The 19928-nt window shown below is 40.0% G+C and overlaps 2 protein-coding genes across 2 annotated transcripts in view; one reads left to right on the forward strand and one right to left on the reverse strand.

Annotated features, from left to right (window-relative positions):
• The window catches only part of LOC140136241 (trafficking protein particle complex subunit 8-like), a 73586-nt gene that overhangs the window by 18016 nt on the left and 35642 nt on the right, over positions 1-19928 (reverse strand). Inside the window, 7 exon segments of the mRNA XM_072157965.1 lie at positions 547-719; positions 2232-2429; positions 3413-3539; positions 5386-5538; positions 6018-6089; positions 7343-7580; positions 8417-8517. Of these exon segments, the coding sequence (XP_072014066.1) occupies positions 547-719; positions 2232-2429; positions 3413-3539; positions 5386-5538; positions 6018-6089; positions 7343-7580; positions 8417-8517 (1062 nt within the window).
• LOC140136433 (monocarboxylate transporter 12-like) lies at positions 14379-15011 on the forward strand. Its single transcript, XM_072158158.1, has one exon. The coding sequence runs from the start codon at positions 14379-14381 to the stop codon at positions 15009-15011; it is 633 nt and encodes a 210-aa protein (XP_072014259.1).

Below are 19928 nucleotides of genomic sequence, written 5' to 3' on the forward strand. Positions count from 1 at the left end.
ATGCGCGTGTTATCACTTTGTACTTCAGAGTGGCCAAACTGTAGTATCAAAATCCAAGGGTGAAATTAACAGCTTTGGGCTTACCTGTTTTTAGGGCTATTGAAAATATTAAGAAATAATATCTAGAAACAATATTGCAAAAATTTAAGATGGCAGACACACAAGCGATCGGTCATATTACACCATTAAATAAGGCAAAATACTGCCACATTAGAAAGCAAATAACAAGATAAATTAACAAAATATTAGGTAAAAGGTCAGAGTTGGCACTGGATTTTCTTGAAAGTAAGTACACTGGAATTGGCTAATATTACGAGTGAAAATGAGCTTGATTTTTTCAGCTACCAGTTAGTATTTTTTCCTGTTCCAGTTGAAAATCATACACTCTCTATGGAATATCACCTTAATCACCCACACAGGGGTGTGAATTTCAAATGGAGTCACCCATTCAGGTAACCCCATTTGATATTCACACTCCCTCTGTGGAAGAAAAGGTCATAGTTTCTACAGGGGTGTACGGATTTCAACTGGAATAGCTTCACTCACTTTTCCATTCAGCACATCAGCTTCATTAGATAGGACGGTTGGCTGCTGCTCTGGGTTCTCCTGGTTCACCGTCTCATAGTTTACTGCTACAAACTTCCACAGCAGAGTGATGTTGGTGAGTACCAGCGATACTTTGAGGGGGTTCTCTAGCATTACCTCCACAGTGATGGGTTCTGAAATGCAAATAATTGAGAGATTGTGATAAGATTAGAATTATTTTGTACCCCCCCCCCTTCCCCATTGAGCTTCCCCCTTCATGTCAGAGGGCATGAGATGGAACAGCCAATGGAACAGTCAAACACGATCTATCGCGAGTGACGTTATTTTGACCAACCGAATACCTCAATGATATGTGACATGATCAAGGGAAATGAGTCGGATGTCGCTAATATTGATTTTTAGATATTAGCACAGAAAGTCTTAAAATTCTTTTGTTTTATATTGTATCGTAAAGAAAAGGTGTATCAACATGGGGTTTTCAGTTTCTGAAAGCTCTAAATATCCTCTTTAGAAACATATGTAAAACTCATTTTCGACCAGGGTCGACATGTGACTCATTCCCCTTGATCATGTCACATATAGGCCCTCAAAGGTGCTACGGTGACTGATTTCCTACTCTTTCAAGGCACCGGCATGAAATATTAACATCTTGAATTTTGATACTTTTCTTGATTTTTTTACAATTTTATACACTGTACTCTGCACCTAGCAAGAAAAATTATCATTTTGGATTTTTATACCCTTTCCTGAGTTTTTACAATTTTATACATTGCACCCAGCTGAAATGAAAAATTAACATTTTGGATTTTTATACCATTTCCTGATCTTATACATTGTACCCACCTGCAGTTATTTTATGTACACGTACAGTTATACTCTAAAAGACCATACAGAAGGTTACTATTCGTTGGGTGCATTACATAGTGATGGATCTACACTTTATGGTAAAATCCATAGTGACGAATGTTGGATTTCAAAAAAATTGTGAAATCCATAGTGACAGATAACTGTGATATTGACTGCTATGAGGGGCATGGTTAAGATGTGATGTACGATTTCACATTTTAACATTTTAAAAACAACTTTCAACTGTTTACTTTTAATAGACACATGAATTGCTGCAGTGACATTAATGGCAACTTTATAATCCATGCCCAATACAATTTGCCTACTCAACGTTTTCCCCGATGCCCATTTTTGATAAATTTGCAACCCCCATCTGTCACTTTGTAAAGCACCCACGAGTTTGACATCAGCCACTATGTAATGCACCTGACGTATTGTCAGGTTGTTTTGTGTTTGAAATGAATGAGGCTGGCACCTTTGAGCCAGAAAAAATCTTACACTTCCCATAATGCATTTCTCCCATTTTAATTTATTGTACTGATCTGCTACATATCTAGTGCAACATGGATCGATAGTGACAAAATGATCCCCAATGAACAGAGCACATCTAGATCTTGAAAAATATGTTTATTTCTTGACTATCGACCCATGTCTAACCAGTCTAATTTTCCAAATGAAAAACAAAGGGACCATGTGCAATATGGGGGTGTCATTTGACAAAATGAGGTGATATGCATGTATCATGTTGCAAAGGATTCTGGAAAGTGTAAAATTTCTTCTGACTTTGAGCATTCTTTACACCAACACGCACATTCCCTAACCCTGAAGCAAGCACTTACCCTCTACAACAGCCAACGGGTTGTTACTATTGTCAGTACTCCCATGTAGTAACTGTAAGCTAGGTCTGAATGAGTCTGGTAATTTTCTGTATTTTCCTGCCACCAACACGGACATCTCCTCCAACTCCTTCCACTGATCCCTTTCCGAACGATTTAACACAGTCTCAAAGGTAAACGATGTGGCTGCTGTTTTTGTTCCTGAATGATGACAAACGACACATGTCACAAAGATTTTACTTATTTTATTTTATTTTATTTTATTTTACAAATTCGGCTAAAATACATCAAAAAGCAAAGCAAAATTACGCAATACATACAAAAGGAAATATAAAAGTAAAATAAATAGACCCAATGGGCTAGCCAGGAAGAGTCAGAAGCATCAAGACACTGTCACCAAAAGGTGTGAATCCTCCAACCCATTGGGGCAATTACATAAAAGATATACTATTGCACTGTTTAAACACATTGTGTGTACATCCACATCACAAGGATGCACCTGCCAGCCACCTCACATGTCTCCCCCCACCTACCAGCCAGGAACAAAAACCAGACCCATGCCATGTGGAGGCCACTCCAAATCATCCCCAAGCCACATTGCCCACATGAAGGAATATTACGGTATTAATACACTTTTGATATGAAGATTAAATGGACAAGTGAGAAATGCACAGCATGGGGTGCCAAAAATGTTATACCCTAAACAGGTATGCCAAAACGGGTCACAAACTGGATGTTTGTCCACCTATTAAAGCAAAATGTGTCCATTCAAACTGCATATTATACAAAAATGCTTATCAACATGATAGCCAGTGCAATGATAAACACATATTCCAAGAAGGCGATGAAAAAACCAAACCTTGTTCTACAGGCAGACAGACCTTCCAAGTAGTGTTGGCTTTTTTTTCTTTTTTTTGTTGTTACAAATGACTGCAAAAATCAACATAATCTGTTTTATTTGAAATTTGGGGAAATACAAAAAAAAAAAATTCCTGATATTTTCAAAATTTGGGTTGGCTTTTTTGTTTGTACAGTAAAAATTTGTTACCCAAATTTTGGAAAATCTGGGTCTGGCCTGTAGAACAGGGTTATCTTTTTCGTCCCCTAAGGGATGGCATACTTTTATTATCAAAAACACACTGGTGAGTTTTGCCAATTACTCGGGTTTCTTTCATGTAACTTACCTTTGTATTGAGGTCTTTGCAGGTTCCCTAGCAACACTCGGGTTGCCGGTTTGTTTATTATCGGCAGCGGCAGTTGAGGTAATGTGGTTAGTGTCTGACCCTCTTGAGCCTGTAGCGACAAGAGTTGCTGTTAACACACACAAAAGTCAAAGAATTTAGTCCTCACCTATACTACAAGGCAGACCTTTGGTAGTCGAGCAATGACTTGTGACCCCGGCCCCCGCACTCCGTTCATCCGCGGGTATTCATGCTCGTCGAAAATTTCGTGAAATAAGGGGTGTTTTCAGATGAAGAAACGCGATTCGCGAAACACACAAAAAAGGGGTGTTTTTTTTAAACCATGTGTTCGCGAAATTGACAAAAAGGCTATTTTCATCGAGCAGCCTACACGTTTCTGCCAGAAAAGGGTATATTAGAAATATCGTTCGCGTTTTAGGGAAAATAGGGGTATTGTCGAAGGGCAAATAATTCGCGAAATCGCTAAAAAAAAGGGGTGTTTTTCCCCTAAAAACTTCAAGAAATGAGATGCAAAAGGGGGTCTTTTTAGTTCACTGACAAGCATGAATACCTGCAGATGCACGGAGTGCGGGGGCCGGGCTTGTGACTCGATAAAAACAGATGAGAATCAATTACAGGGTTCCCGCACCTTGAAGCCTTTAAAATTCAAGGACATTTTAAGGACTTTCAAAGTTTAGGCATGATTTTCAAGGACTTACCACAATACAAAATCATGATGCGGCTCTACATGCGGCACGTACTAACGAAAGTAACAGCTCTCCTCTCCCACTCCCCAAATTTTGTCAAAATTATATTTTAGATAAATTCCAATTTTCAAGGACCTTGTGCAAATTTCCAGGACTTTCAAGGCCTTGAAAAGGCGCTTTCCAAATTCAAGGACTCTCAAGGACTGCAGGAACCCTGCAATTTTCCCATTGATATTGTACAGTGACTCAAAACTTGACCAAAGAATGAGCTCAAATGTCTAGACTTGGCCTGAATTTTTTTGACTTGAATACAAATCTGGCTTTTACAAAATAGAAAACAGGTGTATGCATAAACAATGTTTATGCATAATTACATATACACTACCTCGGTCTCCCAATATGTTAATCATGCATAGCTGAGAACCCACGCAAAGAATTATTTCATGTTAACATTTTCATTAGGACATAAATTGTGTGTGTAACACCTGTGAATTATAGCTGTAGAGTATAAAATGCTGAAATTAATCAATGTGATGCGATCAAGCAAAATCAGTCGGAACTCGGAAATATCAAATTTTCAGTTTTTATAGGATAGTAAAAAGCATTTAGAAATCGGGATTTTGCAGAAAACACCATTCAAATTGAACAACCAGTTCCAAAGATATAAAAAGAGTTTCCAAAACAAAAGGAAACAAACGGAAATATTTCCTTTGTATCCCTATATCTCAAAATCAATATTTCCGAATTCCGACTGATTTTGCTTGATCGCATCACAAATATGAAACACTTTATAATAAGAATAAAAAGCACTGGATTTGAAGACTGTTTGGATGAGGAAACTTATTGTGATTGTTGTACCATGTAGGCCGCCATCTTGTTTGAGTGCTTTCGTTGCTTTCACTAGCACTGAGGCTAAATTTAAATCTGTCAGTCTACTAATCTATCCACATGGTTGCTTCATGGTGCTGACTGCTTGCGATGTATAATAATTGCTATAGCTCTTCAGGTTTCACCCAGTTATATTATTTTGGTAATACCGTATTGGTCCGAGTATAGTCCCACCCGTTTCTTAGGTGAAAATTGTTCACAATTGGGGGGTGGGATTATACTCACAATTTTTTTTTTTTTTTACAATTTCTGGAATTTTTTGAAAAATGGGGGTGGGACTATACTCGAACGTGGGACTATACTCGGACGAATACGGTAATAGTTTGTTAATTCTCATTGGTCAGTTTTAATCATTTGCCTACATATCCCACCAAGTCTTACCTTAAACACAAATAGATATTCCCTCAAAAACGCTCCCTGCTGTGTTGCCGGTTGCTTGCTCTCATTGGTCAGTAGATGCTTGAAGGCTGCTGTAGCATTCTCTAACTGTTTCAAATTGAAAGACTGACGACCAATTGTGAAGTTGATATGATCCTGAAATAAACACACAAACAGGTGCAACACCATCAGGAAACATGTGAGAAAGGAGTAACTTTCACGATTTTGATTTGATTTGTTTGAGATTGACAACTCAAGGTAACCCAAGAAAACCTCTTATGGCGCTCCATATTTCCCAATTTCCATTGGGGTCCTTTTGCACACAGAGATGGGTTGACACCCTACTCTACTCCAAACTGACTGGGAGCTGCATGTACAGGTTTGGCTCTTCTGTACACAGGACCGAAGGTTTCTCCTCCAAAGGAAAGAATCGGTTATTCTAGTTGAAATCCATATACACCCCAAGACACAGTCTTAATCTTCCACACAGGGAGTGTGAATTTCATATGGGGTTACCTGAGTGGGTGACTTCATTGAAATCGACATATCCTGTGCAGGAGATTAAGGTCATGTCTTCCACAGAGAACATACACAAACATATATAAGCATATCATAATAGAGCCAAGGATACTAACCTCTGCAAGACTCCATCTTTTACCCTTGTAAACCTGCAGGGCTTGACAGTAGGACCTCAAGGCATGCTTTCTCTGAGGAGCACAACAAAAATGAAGAATAAAAAATACAATATTAATATCAAAATTGCTACTAAAGACTATAGAACTGTAGAATACGGTTTAACTAAATGGGAAAAGGGGGCAAATAGGCTTACTAACCTTTATCTCAACTTGCACACTACCCGAGAGTACATATGTGACTGGACACTACGAATGAGCCGTAAACTTGGCAAATTGTATTCTGAGTTACAGTGTAAAATGTGTGTGAAGGTCGTATTCATAGGTATCTCAATTCATTGCGACAAGTATCTCATCAAACACTGTTTAAACCAATAAATAATCCTATTGCTGAAGAGATTAGAAAGCTTCTACCTATTTCTATAGAATCTTTCTTTAAATAGTTCTTGTCTTTGTTTGCTTTGGCTAAATCCTGTTCAAGTGGTGGATAACAAAGCATTGTATTTTGTCTAGGTATGTATAACCAATAATTAACAATGAAAGGACATTCCTGAACCTCCTTGACTTGGAGATGATTTGAAATGACTGCCAATTATGACTGTTTGATATTTATTATCAGAAATGTGGAAAAAGAGACACATGTAGAACCGAAAAAAGGTTCAACAAACCATAACCCCGCTTCTGGATATCGTTTGACAATAATCGTCATTTCTCATTATCTTTTGGATAATCTTCTTACATCTCTCTTCATAGATAGTTACATTACCCTTTAGAAAGAAAATATGTTGTAGGAATACCTATTTAGATTTGAAAGTTAGTTTATCACTAATTATTCCAAACCTCTTGGTGTTACAAAAATGAAAATTGACTCTTACAAAAAGTTCAATATTCAGAACTGATGTATCAGTATCTCCAACAGAGCCCTACATAGGGCTCTGTTGTATTTCCTCATCATATGCCACATAGTAGTAATGACCGGTGTACAATTAACCAGCAGCCATTTTGTGACTCATGCGATTCAACTTTGTCCAAATCGGTATAGGCAGTTTCTCTGGCATAGTGCCGTGGGCCTGACACTACTCAATCATCAAGTTTAAGCACTTTTTCTATTTTTGGGGAGTATACTCTCCAATCAAGGTGGATAGGCTTTAGCTTTAGCCTTATCTTCCATTACGATTCCAATGAAGTAAAACAAAGAAAAAATTTAAAAAGCAGGTTGTATATCCAAAGTAACAAAAAATAAAAACTACAAATAAAACCAAAAACAAAACATGCCTGTAATAAATAGGAACAAAAACTTTCAATTACTTAAAAAGTGAGATTTTTACCTGTGCGGCCTTGCTGTATCTATGTCCAGCTAGTATCATATGAAATGCATATTTTCGCACCATTGGTTTCCTCATGTTGATAAAACAATGCGCCGCTTGCTCCAAAAAGAGGGCGCTTCTAAGATCGGAGTCCTCACCAGTCATTCGAATAAACTCCATAGCTGCCTCAGCAAACATCCCTCTTGCTTTCAGGATATCAGTGCTTAATATAATAGCTCTTGTGGCAAAAGCTGGTTTTCTAGAAAAAATGATAAATGACAAGGAAATTAGTTATTTTCTTCCTTGCAGGGACTGCCTTTTGAGGAGAGTAAAGCCATCGCTCTCTACTGCTCTCCCCAATCTGATATAGAGAGTGATTTTTAGCTCTTAGTTGACATTCTCTCCTTACATTCTATTGCAAATGCTCTAAACAGCTCTCCTTGAAGGCTCCAGAAGAGCTATTTAATGCTCTCCTGCAAATTCAAAAAGACAGTTTCTGCTTCAGTAGTCTCCACCGCAGCCGGTTTGATCCTGCTCACTCCACGCAAACTGGTCTGCCAATGATAACATTACAAGTTCTTTTTGATTGGCTCTAATATTTTTCACGCATCATCAAGCATGACTTGTAACAATGCTGTCAATAGGTTAATGACCGTTAATCAGCTACTTAATATTCATGAGTCGTGATAATAGTCATGTGGAGTCAAACTCAGATGTACCACAAGAAGAGTTTCTGGATCTGTTTCTGTAAGATGCTCTTAGCCATTCAGAAATATACATTACAATTGTCAAATGGTTTGTGTGAAGAGCAAACTGAATAAAACTGGCAGCTAAGAAGACTACCCATTCAGTCTTGTCCAGAGGTTGGGGTAGAGAGGGGGGGGGTCCTTGGTGAAAAATGTGTGTCACTGATGAGAATGGTAGAATTTCAGGCAATGGGTTCGCAAAATTTGTGGGAGAGTAGGGTCATGTCAACCATTGGGAGATGTATATGGATTTAAACTGGAATAACCAAATTTTTTGCTGAAAGCTTATTAAAACTAAGTATACATATATTTACCAGCATATATTAACTTAATGGAATTCAGTACTTACTTGCAAGTGTTTAGATATGTTGTGACTGCGTTCTCCATGTAATGATGGGGATAAGCCTTCTGCATACTTCCCAACATAAATGCTGATATTGCTGCCATTTCCTGGGTGAAAAAAACAACAACAACAGGTGCTTAATTGGTAAAATAAATGATAACAAAGGGCTATTCCAGTTGAAATCCATAAATCCCAAATGGAAAATATGACCTTAATTTCCCACACAAGGGGTGTAGATTTTGAATGGGGTCACCCATTTTGGTAACCCTATTTGAAATTCTTGTGTAGAAGATTATGGCCATGTATTCCATAGGGTATATTGATTTCAACCAGAACAGCCCAATTCCCCACATTTGAAGGTGTCCTTTTGGGTACGGAATCTCATTCACCAATTCATCATCGGAACATTGCCATTTTAATTAATTTATATATTTTATTCATATCTATTCAAGGTAGCCAGTGGTCCAATTCAGCCAAATAGCTGGTCTAACAGTAACATGGGGCCCTGCTACACATTTACAAATGTGTCATGAACTGGTATGTTATTAAGAGTGGTTATGTTTCATGAGCATGCCTCCTCAGATGGGGTGTTTGGTACCACTTGGGGAGGGGCAAAGTTGCACATTAACCATGGGCTACATAAAAATGTCTAATAGCAATTGAACTGGAGAAGCTTTTGGCGGGAAAAGGTCATCAAACTTAACACGGGGTCCAATTTCAAACTTGCTCAAATTGTGTTAAAAACCATTTCATTGTATTCCTCTAGTCACAATGATTCAGAAAATGTATAGTTTGACCTATCTAGGACGTACCGTTCTTGAGTTATAACCAAAAAGGTCAAAGGTCACGTTTTTGGCTCTATGGGGGTCAATAACATCGAAGTGCTCTAATTTTGACAAAAGAGGTGTCAAATTGTTTGTTTTGATAAAACAGTTCAAATAAGGATAGGATTGCACTATTGGGGATGTTTCGTTACCCAGGTAACGCAACAAAATAGGTCAAGTACCATTGAGGCCTATTGACCTTGACCTATTTTGCTTACTTGGTAACGAAAAATCCAAGATTGTGCAATCCTATCCTTATTTGAATTGTTTTATCAAAACAAACAATCACCCTATATTTTCTTACGCAGTGTATACCAACTTGATTTTTGTTCAATTGGATTCCTTGGAACATGAGCTTTCCAAAAACATATACTTTTGCTGTACATGTAATTGGGTCTTAAGTTTTAAAGATACATAATTTCAATATAACCAAAAATAGATACACAAATATGAAAATTTAGTAATGAAACAATAGAATTTACAAAGTTATTCAAACACAATAAAAAATTAATAAAAAAGTGAATAAAAAACACTAAGTACATGTTCAAAATTGTATGACTTATCCAAGCATAAGTTTCCGGCTACATGTACATCTAGCAAAATACTATCATTAATCAAAATCTTGATGAATTTTTTTATATCAGAATCAACCATAGACATTGATTAAATGAGCTCAATTAATTTTCCCAGGTGCACCAAACTTAATGTAAATAAATCTATCTTTTAATCGACAAATGCTTTGCCATTGACTGAAAGCACTTCCTGTGAACTTATAATTAAACATGTTAAAGTGAGAATGAAATGGAATTTCACTGGCGATACACGGTGCTCCTGGCATGTTTCTTATGCAATGTATTAGAAGTAGCTAAATCTTTTGGGGTTTTTCTCTTGTTTGTGAAAGACGGGTTACAGACTGATTCTATGACAATAGGAGCATGGATATCTGCCTCACAGACTTTTACATTCATAATCGGTAAGCTCTTGGCAGTTCAAATTGGATTCACAATTTTGTTGCTTATGACCAAAGAGATTATTGTTCACTTAAGGGGTACTACACCCTGCCCAATTTTGTGCCTATTTTTGCATTTTTCTCAAAATTATAGAGCATTGGTGACAAGTAAGATATATATATTATAGGGGCAAGGACTACAACTGCTACACTGGAAATTTTATTTCATCACAGACAACAGTTGTGGAGTTACAGTCAAAAATGAGGGAAAACCAATATTTGATCAATAAATCAATAACTACTTGCCTTGAGTTGCTGAATTTTCAGTGCAGTAGTTGTAGTCCTTGCCCCTATAATATACATATCTTACTTGTCACCAATGCACTATAATTTTGAGAAAAACGCAAAAATAAGCAAAAAATTGGCTAGGGGTGTAGTACCCCCTTAATTTGTTTTCCGAGGGTCTTCTTATCTGTATGTCTTCTCCATATAGCTGCTAGCATGTTAAAGGCTGTTATTACACACAGGGCATAATTTAGTGTCAGAATTTTGCAAAATTGTGACAAAAAGTTTTATTTGTAAAGCAATAATTATGTATAGCAATGACATTTAATATGTTTGTGTGATTGCATAGCAATTTGGCTAGATTATGTAGCAAAATGCGATGCGATACAGGTTATATTATAATGCCCTGATTACACGTGGATGTCAATTTGCCGTAGAAGTGATGATGTAACAGGATAACTACCGTAGCAATAGGTTAAAACAAGTTTTAAATATATCGCCCTGCACTACAAGCAGGTTGCACTCATCGCCCGTTTGTCTACAGTCATAGATTGAATACAATATTACCACTCTTTTCAAAGATCTAACAGGTGCGAGTGATCAGCAATCAGGGGTAGCGCTGGCAGGTTAAAACAAGGGGTCATGGATGACCCCTTAACTGACTTAAAATTAAAAACTTAGGGGTCAAATAATTTTTTAAAGGGTCAAGTGAACAATTCTCATGACGTGTCTATGCTTATGCTCCCCCAACCTCTGGAACCCCACAAGGTATTTCTATTTTAATTATTCATAATTTTTTTAATGATTTTTGATTTTATCTATTTCATTAAAAAATTTATTTGTTTTGTTCTTTGTTTTAGGCCCCTACTATTATTTATATTTTGCATTTTCTCATTTTATTTCATTTGGATTTGTCATGTTTTTTACTTGGTTTTTGATTTTATCTAGTTCATTAAAATGTATTTGTTTTATTTTTTGTTTTATTTTTATTTAGTAATTTTGCATTTTCTTATTTTATTTTATTTGGATTTTTCATAATTTCTTTTTTTATTTAATTTTTTATTTTATCTATTTCAATGAAATTTATTTGCTTTATATTTTTGTTTCACTCTTATTTATATTAATTTTGCATTTTCTTATTTTATTTATTAATCATTGGGTTTTTATTTTCATTATTTATCTCTTTAATAGAATTATGAATATTCATTAGCTCTTAGCATATAATGAACCAATCACTGTCCGTTATTGAGCTATGTAAGCATAATGGCATACAGGCTTGATATAGCAAGCAATTTCTCCACACAGTCCAATTTTTATTTCTTTTTTTAGCGACCTATTTTGCTCGGATTTGCCCGTTTGGGGCAACAATACAGTCTTATTTTAACAGTTTTATGTCAAATATACCTAATCCTATGCTCTTATGAAACATGAAAAAGGTTTCTTTTGTTTAAGTTATGAAAATTGATCAATTCCCGGCGACCATTATTTTTGCTTTTTTGTGAAGATCAGAACATTTGATCATTTCCGGTGACAATTTTGCTTTCATCCTCGTAAATTGCTATGTAATTTCCGTCGATTTACTTGAAGATCTTTGCAAATTCAACCATAAAGTCATCATTGTTGATTCATAATCTACTGTAAAACCAAGTGTGTTTGTCAATATTGATGAAAACCAAGCTAAGAATGATGGTAGTTTCGACATGGTTTCATTGTTTACATGTTTTATTTGATGTAGTCGGCCCAGAAAGTCGGCGTCATGCTTTGACGCATAAGTTTTACTGAAACAAACTTCTGTGCGTCAAAAGCTTCAGAAACGCGTCCATGACGCAATGACGCAAGTTAGCGCGACCCTGGTCAGCAATATGATATGAATGTTCTATAGAATTACGATCCAAGTAATAACCCTGTTCTTTGACATGGTTCAATGCAGAGGTATTTTAAAAATATTGTTTGATTTTGTGATTTGTAAACTTTGGCAAGCAGTTATCGACCGCCTCATCCCCTTTTTTTTCCTTCTAAATTGAGATGAAAGAAAGCTTGCATTTTTCTCATTACCCCAATAAATAGGGATGCAAGCTGACCTGAAGGAAAAAGCCTGTAAAGTATGTGAATCTGGGCCAAAAGCCTGCAAAACGGGCTGAAAATAAAGAAAAGTGCAGGAATTTGGACTTCATGAAAGCAGGAATTCCTGCAAAAGCAGGAAAACTTGCCTCCCTGAATAAAATAATAAAGTATGTCTGTTAAAGATATTGCAACATATGCTGAGTTTTTTACATGATTGTAATGTACTTTGTTAAAACTAACATACCCTGCAAAAATGAAGACTTAGGTGCTGTAGTTTTGTAATAATCCGAGATTTTGAATAAAAAGCAGGAACCATTGTTTAATTATTACAAAGGAAATAATAGTCGAACCTGTACGCTATGTTCATAACACAGTACGTAAATGGCGTACGGGACGGTCATACACACATCAGAGGACAGTGCACGATCGACGGAGTGACACGCATTGGCGGCTTTAGAGCTGGTTGTAAATTCCAATTTTCTTCGCTTTACCTCAGTTGTTCAGCTCAAAATTAAAAAGGACATATATCTGACAGTAAAAGCTGACATTTTATGGAAAAAAATTATGGAGAAAAAAATAACCAGAGGGAAAGAAAGCCTTGGTGCCCCATGCCTTTGCATTGGTGCCCCTCAAAATGTGTAACTTAAGAATATTCTTTAGCATGTGATTGCCTTGGTGCCCCTACAGGCCTTAGCAGAATGGCCTGGCTGCCCTCGCAAATGCCAAAATGAAGTTTTTGACTGAAAAACTAATCTATTTTATATGGAAATGTTACAAAATGGCTTTAATAAAAAAATGCCAATATTTTGGGTTTTCTGCTTTCTGTCTGAATTCCATGGGGGAGGGGGAGGTTAAGTTGAAATTTATACACTTATTTATTTCAGCCCGTTTTGGGACTTCTTAACCCAAATTTAAACACGCCAGGCTTTTTTTCACCAATTTCAAGCTTTTGAGAGGTACTATCTCACATAGCATTTCCAAAGTTCATTTTCTAAGTTTTATATTGTATGCCTAACATGCTTTAACTAAAATATTCTATTAACAGCACCCATCATCACATATACAATAAAGATTACTGGAGAGAGGCCACTAATGATTTGTGGTGGAATCCTCTCTAGTTTAACACTTCTCTGTGCATCAATGACTCAAAGCATCACAACTTTTGGACTTTGCTTAGCACTCTATGGTAAGAGGCCGTTTTCCTGTGAACTTATTAGTCTTATTCTTGTAGTGCACCAAGTTTATCATTTGACTTCATGCAGACATAGGTAACAGGCATTTAAATGTAAAAATAAAACATCTTGAATGTGTTATAGGACCATAAAAGGAAGCTAAAAAAGTTGGTTTGGTAGAGTCCTGGGAGGGTCATCATTAAATTCCCACATATACCGGACTAGTTGGTCAACGTTGCACGTCTCCGTCTGTACGGACACTCGCAGCAACCCAACAACACATCAAATAGTGCTTCATATCTTCAGAGCACTGCAGTTTTCTTTTGTTTATTTTTTCACATGAAAAAATACATAATCAGAGTTTCCTACTAATTCTTTAGGAAAGGGTGGTGTTCATTTCATTTTGTAGGTCAAATCCAACAATGTGTGAAAACCTACTCAAGTTGAGTTATGTCTCTGGATCATAAGCTTCAAAATGATATTTAACTTGTCACAGTTTCTCCCTCATTTATCTTCAAAAGTCAATATTTCAATGAATTCTTTTGTTTTCTGACATGTACACGGAACCATACCTCCTTTTCTACCCTGGCAACCCTTCCGGTCATTTTGTGACAACAGGTCTCATTTATTGCTTTTTTCTACACATTGCAGGAATAGGTTATGGTATGATATACATGTCAACCATCATAGCCATCTCCCACTACTACAAAGATGCCAAACTGAACACAGCCATAGGATTCATGAGCACTGGCGGTGCTGTAGCCATGATGATCTTCCCACCAACTGCTGACTTTCTCATCCGAGTCTACGGGTGGCGAGGAGCCTTGCTAATTCTGGGTGCCATCAATTTTCATCTACTCATATGCTGCGCTGTCATACGTCCTCATCAGGTGCATCGCACCACTGAGTTAAGTCCTCTTCTACCCAATGATGCTGAAAGACAAACTATTCCTGTTCTACCCAACAATGCTGAAAGTGAAACTATTCATCTTCTACCCAACGATGCTGAAAGTCAAACTTCAGAGGAGGAAGCATGCTTTTCAGGACACATACTGCAACATTTGCTGATCATAGCCAGAGTAATACAGGACTTCTTTAAGCATACATGTAGATTATTCTTTCGCACACCAAAGTTCATTCCTGTACCAATCTATATCATCTTTTCAAGTGCCTGCTTCTCTGGTTGGATAGTATTCCAAGTACCTCATCTCATCATGAAAGGTATACCCTCGCAACAGGCTGCATTTCTAGCATCCATTGGTGGCATTGGGTTCATAACAGGCGAATTCTGCGGGTCCAATTCTTGATGCAAATTTCTTGGCGGGACTAGCCTCGGTATGATAACATTTGTTCTCAATGCTACTGTCTTCTTTCTAGACACTATAAGTACATCATTTTGGGTTTTAGCAGTGTTAGCAGTCCTGAATGGACTCTGTTGTGGTTCACAGACTGTGATTTTTTATGCCGTATGCAAGCAGATTCTGCCAGACAATGATGTCCTTTATGGGTTTTCTGTAGCCACTGCATTCGTTGCCATGGGACATCTTATGAGTGGATTTGTCATTGGTATGTGTGAGTTGATTGTTTTAACTATCAAAACCAGTCTTCTGAATTTGCAAAGATGGTTGTGTAGGGTGAGCGAGTATGTGCGAAATACGTCCTATATTGTTATATTAGATATACCGTCCACAGTTACTAGCTTAAATTCCATAAACACAAAAATACACACAAAAAATGGAGGAAAACATCCTCAGTATGTCGCTTGAGTACGGATTCGGACATCCATGTTTGCATAGTCCTAAACAGCGTTCACGTTTGGAGGCGATTGCATGTAGGGGTGGATGTGTGCGTTTCTGGAGTTAGAAGTAATTTTATGAATTTGTAATTAAATATCAGTGAGTTTAAATTCACCTTTCAAAAACTATTTTGAAAACATTTTGATAAAAAATTGTTGTACGATGTACGTACATTCAATGTTCCACTTTGAAGTACAGAGTAATGTTAACTGTTATATTTTTTAATCCTTAATATACGTTATTTAATCTTCTCATTGGTATTCAGGTTACTTTCTTCACACCTATGGAGCCAGTTTTGTGATACTGGGTATCTCTTCCCTCATCGCTGCACTTTTGCTGCTTGTATCTACCGTAATTCCAACCATATCACCAACCTGACAGTAAACCATGGATATGGGGCAACGTCACCTTAATCAATAGAGGCCGTCAGCGTGACGTCATATGCCGCCATCTTGTGGGTACACGCTGCGATGGTCGTTCGATCTCCATGCATGAACAGCAAAATCACCGCGTTGATGCGTGATAACAGCTGCGTGGCAAGCTGCGCCCTGCTCATAGTGTCCGATGCATGAACACGCATATCATTTGTACCCACAAGATGGCTAAAGGCTGACGGCCTCTATTCATAGCAAATACATTGGGAGACCTCGTTTGTAAAATTTCTTGTAAACAAGTCCAAGGATATATTGGGTAAAATGATGTAAAACAAACCTCAATGTACTTACCCTAATAATTTAATACACAATTTGAGATCATAGGCAGAGAAAGCTCAGTCACCACAAGAAACACACTGAGTTCTTGGCTTAACAAGAGAGGTACCATCTGAACATGATGAGTCAAGCTGCCTTTGGGTAACTCAAATTTGAAGCATATCAATATAGTATTGAATTTATCATGACAGTTAATGTATTAGTAGTATTGAATTTATCATTGTTGAAATCCATACACCCCCAATGAAAAACATTACCTTCATATCCCACACAGGGGGTGTAGATTTCAACTGAAATTAGTCCCAAACAAAAATGTTTGGTAGACTCATAACCGGTGCGATCTTACCTTTCCGATGTTGATTAAGATACTTCTTGCATCGATCCCGAGAAGCAAAAAAAACCAATAGTCATTTTGTCCCACATAAATGAATAAATAACAAAACCCCGATCCCCGGTGGACTCACCCAAAAGGTGACGTCACACCATATGATCGCCCTTATCCGACTTGGGATCCCCTACTCGGACCAAACTTGTAGGGGTGGCGGGTCCGGGATAATCAACACCGGAAAGGTAAGATCGCACCGGTTATGAGTCTACCAAACATTTTTGTTTGGGACTAGACTCAGTACACCGGTCGATCTTACCGTTTCCGATGTTGATTAAGATACTTCTTGCATCAACATCTGAAAGATCGATCTAGCAAGTAACCGACGGATGGAGGTACAAGATTGGTCAGCATCAGATCAGGGATCGGGGCGGTAGCGATGGTTTTCGCGAGGTCAGAAAATATTTTCCCCCAACGGCCGGGAAACAAAAAAGACCACGCGATCACAGACATAAACCTCCTTACTTAATAAGTTTGGTGGTTAAGAATAGCGACACTGGTTCTTACCATGCTGAGTATTCTGTATAGTCTGAAAACCTGGTACCCGTACACCACCGTATTATGATCGCCGAACAATGTCCCGGTAAACCTCCGCCCGTCTCTGATTACTAACGTAAGCGGAAGTATCGTAGAGAAGGGCGAAGGTGGCTTCCGGGACACCGCCTGCTAGATCTCCTCAAGGGACAACCGAGCGGTATACCCAAGATGATGAGATAGCTCATGTCGAGTGGGTCGTGGGACGCGAAACCTTCGCGATCCCGGACCCCACCAACACCTGGACCAGCCATTGCGACAGCGGCTGGACCGAAAGGCTCTGTAAGGGTGATGAATGCGGTCGTGAGTCCCTCGCAAGGCTTGTGTTGGAAGAAATAGTGCTGCAGCGCCTTATCGGACACCCCAGCCTATCTTTGGCTTCAGCCGAACCTTGCCCAACCCTGGGGATTGGAGAGGGGCGAATGTCGGTATGCACGCGCCCGTTCAGTAGTCACGAGAACAGAGCGCCCGAAACAGTGTCGCTCCAGTGTTTGTGAACACGGAAGCTAACCTCGAGACCGTGTGCAACTCAGCACCGCCGTCCGAAGCCAACGCCAAACCGGAAAGCCATCTTGAGAGTTACGTATTTAAGCGTCGCTTTTGGACGGAAGGTCAAAGGGTGACCCTTAAAGTAATCTAAGACTGTGTTGGGATCCCTTAGGAGGATCACTTTCCTTTTTGGTAGACACTCGTTGAACATACCGTCGAGGCGTAGACTAATAAGGTAACCATCGGCTATGATAGTCGACCCGTCTCGAAACCTCGGTGAATGGAGAGGACAGCTGACTTATAGCTGGCCCCAGTGGCCCGCTGAAGTCTTGCTTGGAACTTTTCTGTCAGAAACTCCGGAACTAGCAGCACGGAGGCTCTAGCGGGAGAGCTATTTGTCTCATTGCACCAAGCGTAGTATGGAGCCAGACTCTGGCTATACGTACGGAGGGTAGACTTCCGTCTAGCCCCGGCGATGAGAAAAACAGCTTCTGATGAAAAGTATCCCTCCGCTGCGTGTTCCTGGTAAGGGCCATGCAGCTAACTGCAGGTGCTCTAGTGATAGACTGGTACCTCCGCTCCGGGCATCCGGAGTAGATCTGGTACCTCGGGAGTGCCAGCGGCCTTGCCGCTAGCAGAATGACAATGCAGTCTTCCCACCCGATCTTGGCCACCACCCTCATGAGTAGTGAGATCGGAGGGACTGCATAAGCTGTCATCCTCCCCAGTCTATGGACAGAGCGCCCACGGTGAATGCTTGGGGTCCGTGACCCTTGAGCAGTACACCGGCAGTGGATGATTGCGATGAGATGCGACCAGATCTTTCGAGGGTGGTACATCCTTGAAGATCTTCTGAGCGACCTGCGGAGCAAGGGACCATTCTGCTGGTCCCGACACCCTTCCTCGTGACAGATTGTGCGCGAGGATGCTGGTGACGCCCGCGATGTGTATCGCTCTCATCGTAATCTGCCTGAACTTGCACCACCCTATCAGGTGTCGTGCATGCAGGCTCAATCGTGGTGGCCCGGAGTCCCCTTGTCTGTTGGGGTAGGCTACCACGGTTGTGTTATCCGTCAGGACAACGGTATGTGATTCCACGATCACCTCCTCGTAAGCGAGGAGGTTGATGTGAAACTCTGTCTCTATGGCCCCCATAGGCCCGAGGCGGAGTCTCCGTGGATGTGGACCCCCAGCCCGTTTTGGCGCTTATGGTCGTCACTACGTGACATACCGGGGTGCAGGAAACCTGACACCCTGGGTCAAATTGGGCTGATGGGTCCACCACCAGAGTTCCTCTCGCGCGATCTCCGACAACGGAACCGCGAGGGATATTGGTGACGACTGGGCCTGCAAGCAGGCTAGAAGGTGTAGTTGGGTAAGCCTAACGTAGAACCCGCAGTACAGTACGAGGTCTACCATACTGGCCATTAGGCCTACCACCTTCATCCATGCCACAGCGGGTTTTGCCGAGACTCGGCCAAGAGTCAGGCACACCGCACCATGTTAAATCACCCGCTCGGGTGAGAGCACGCGAACCCCTCCGTGAGGGTGATCTGGGCCCCTACAAATAGTGGTGACTGCGTCGGGACCACGCTGGACTTTTTGAGCTGATCAAAAATCCAGGGTCCCGCACCCCACGGACTATCAACCCCATGAGACCCGTAGTCTTCAGTGGAGTGCGTCCGTATATGAGCCAAACGTCCAGGTAGCAACTGATGTTGACACCCCTGTGCTTCAGATGCGCTGCCACCGCTCTGACCAAGAGTGTTAAACACCCTGGGAGAGATGGACAGGCTGGATGGCGGTATCAAAACTGGTAATTTTGATCCTGTACCTAGAAGCGCAGATGCCTCCGATCTTGAGAGGCGATTGGCATATGCAGATAGGCGTCCGAGAGATCTAGCGATGCTGTTCCCATGCCCCTGATGGAGCAGGCTAGCACCGGCGAGAGTCCCCATTCTGAACCTCTGGGCCTGAAGAACGTGTTCAACAGCCTGCGGTTCCGGATGGGGCTCCCGTCGCCGGTCTTCCTTGGAGCCAATGGCTCCAAGATCACCCGTAGAACGGGGGGGTAGACCGGGACAATCGCCCGCCTCGTGAGAAGCTGTGTGATCCCCTGTCAGTAGTGCCCGGCGCTGGGGGCCGTCTGGCGGCACTACTGTGGACCTCTGAAATGTGCAGATGAATGTGGGGAGACTGGGTTGCCAGTCTGTAACCCCCACTCACCACTGACCATACCCAGGCGCTCAAAGAGATGGTTTCCCACCTCTGGGTGAAAGCCATAAGCGGTAGATCCACTGGGAGATCCCC

This window comes from Amphiura filiformis, chromosome 16 (genome assembly GCF_039555335.1).
Source record: "Amphiura filiformis chromosome 16, Afil_fr2py, whole genome shotgun sequence".
Lineage (NCBI taxonomy): Eukaryota > Metazoa > Echinodermata > Ophiuroidea > Amphilepidida > Amphiuridae > Amphiura > Amphiura filiformis.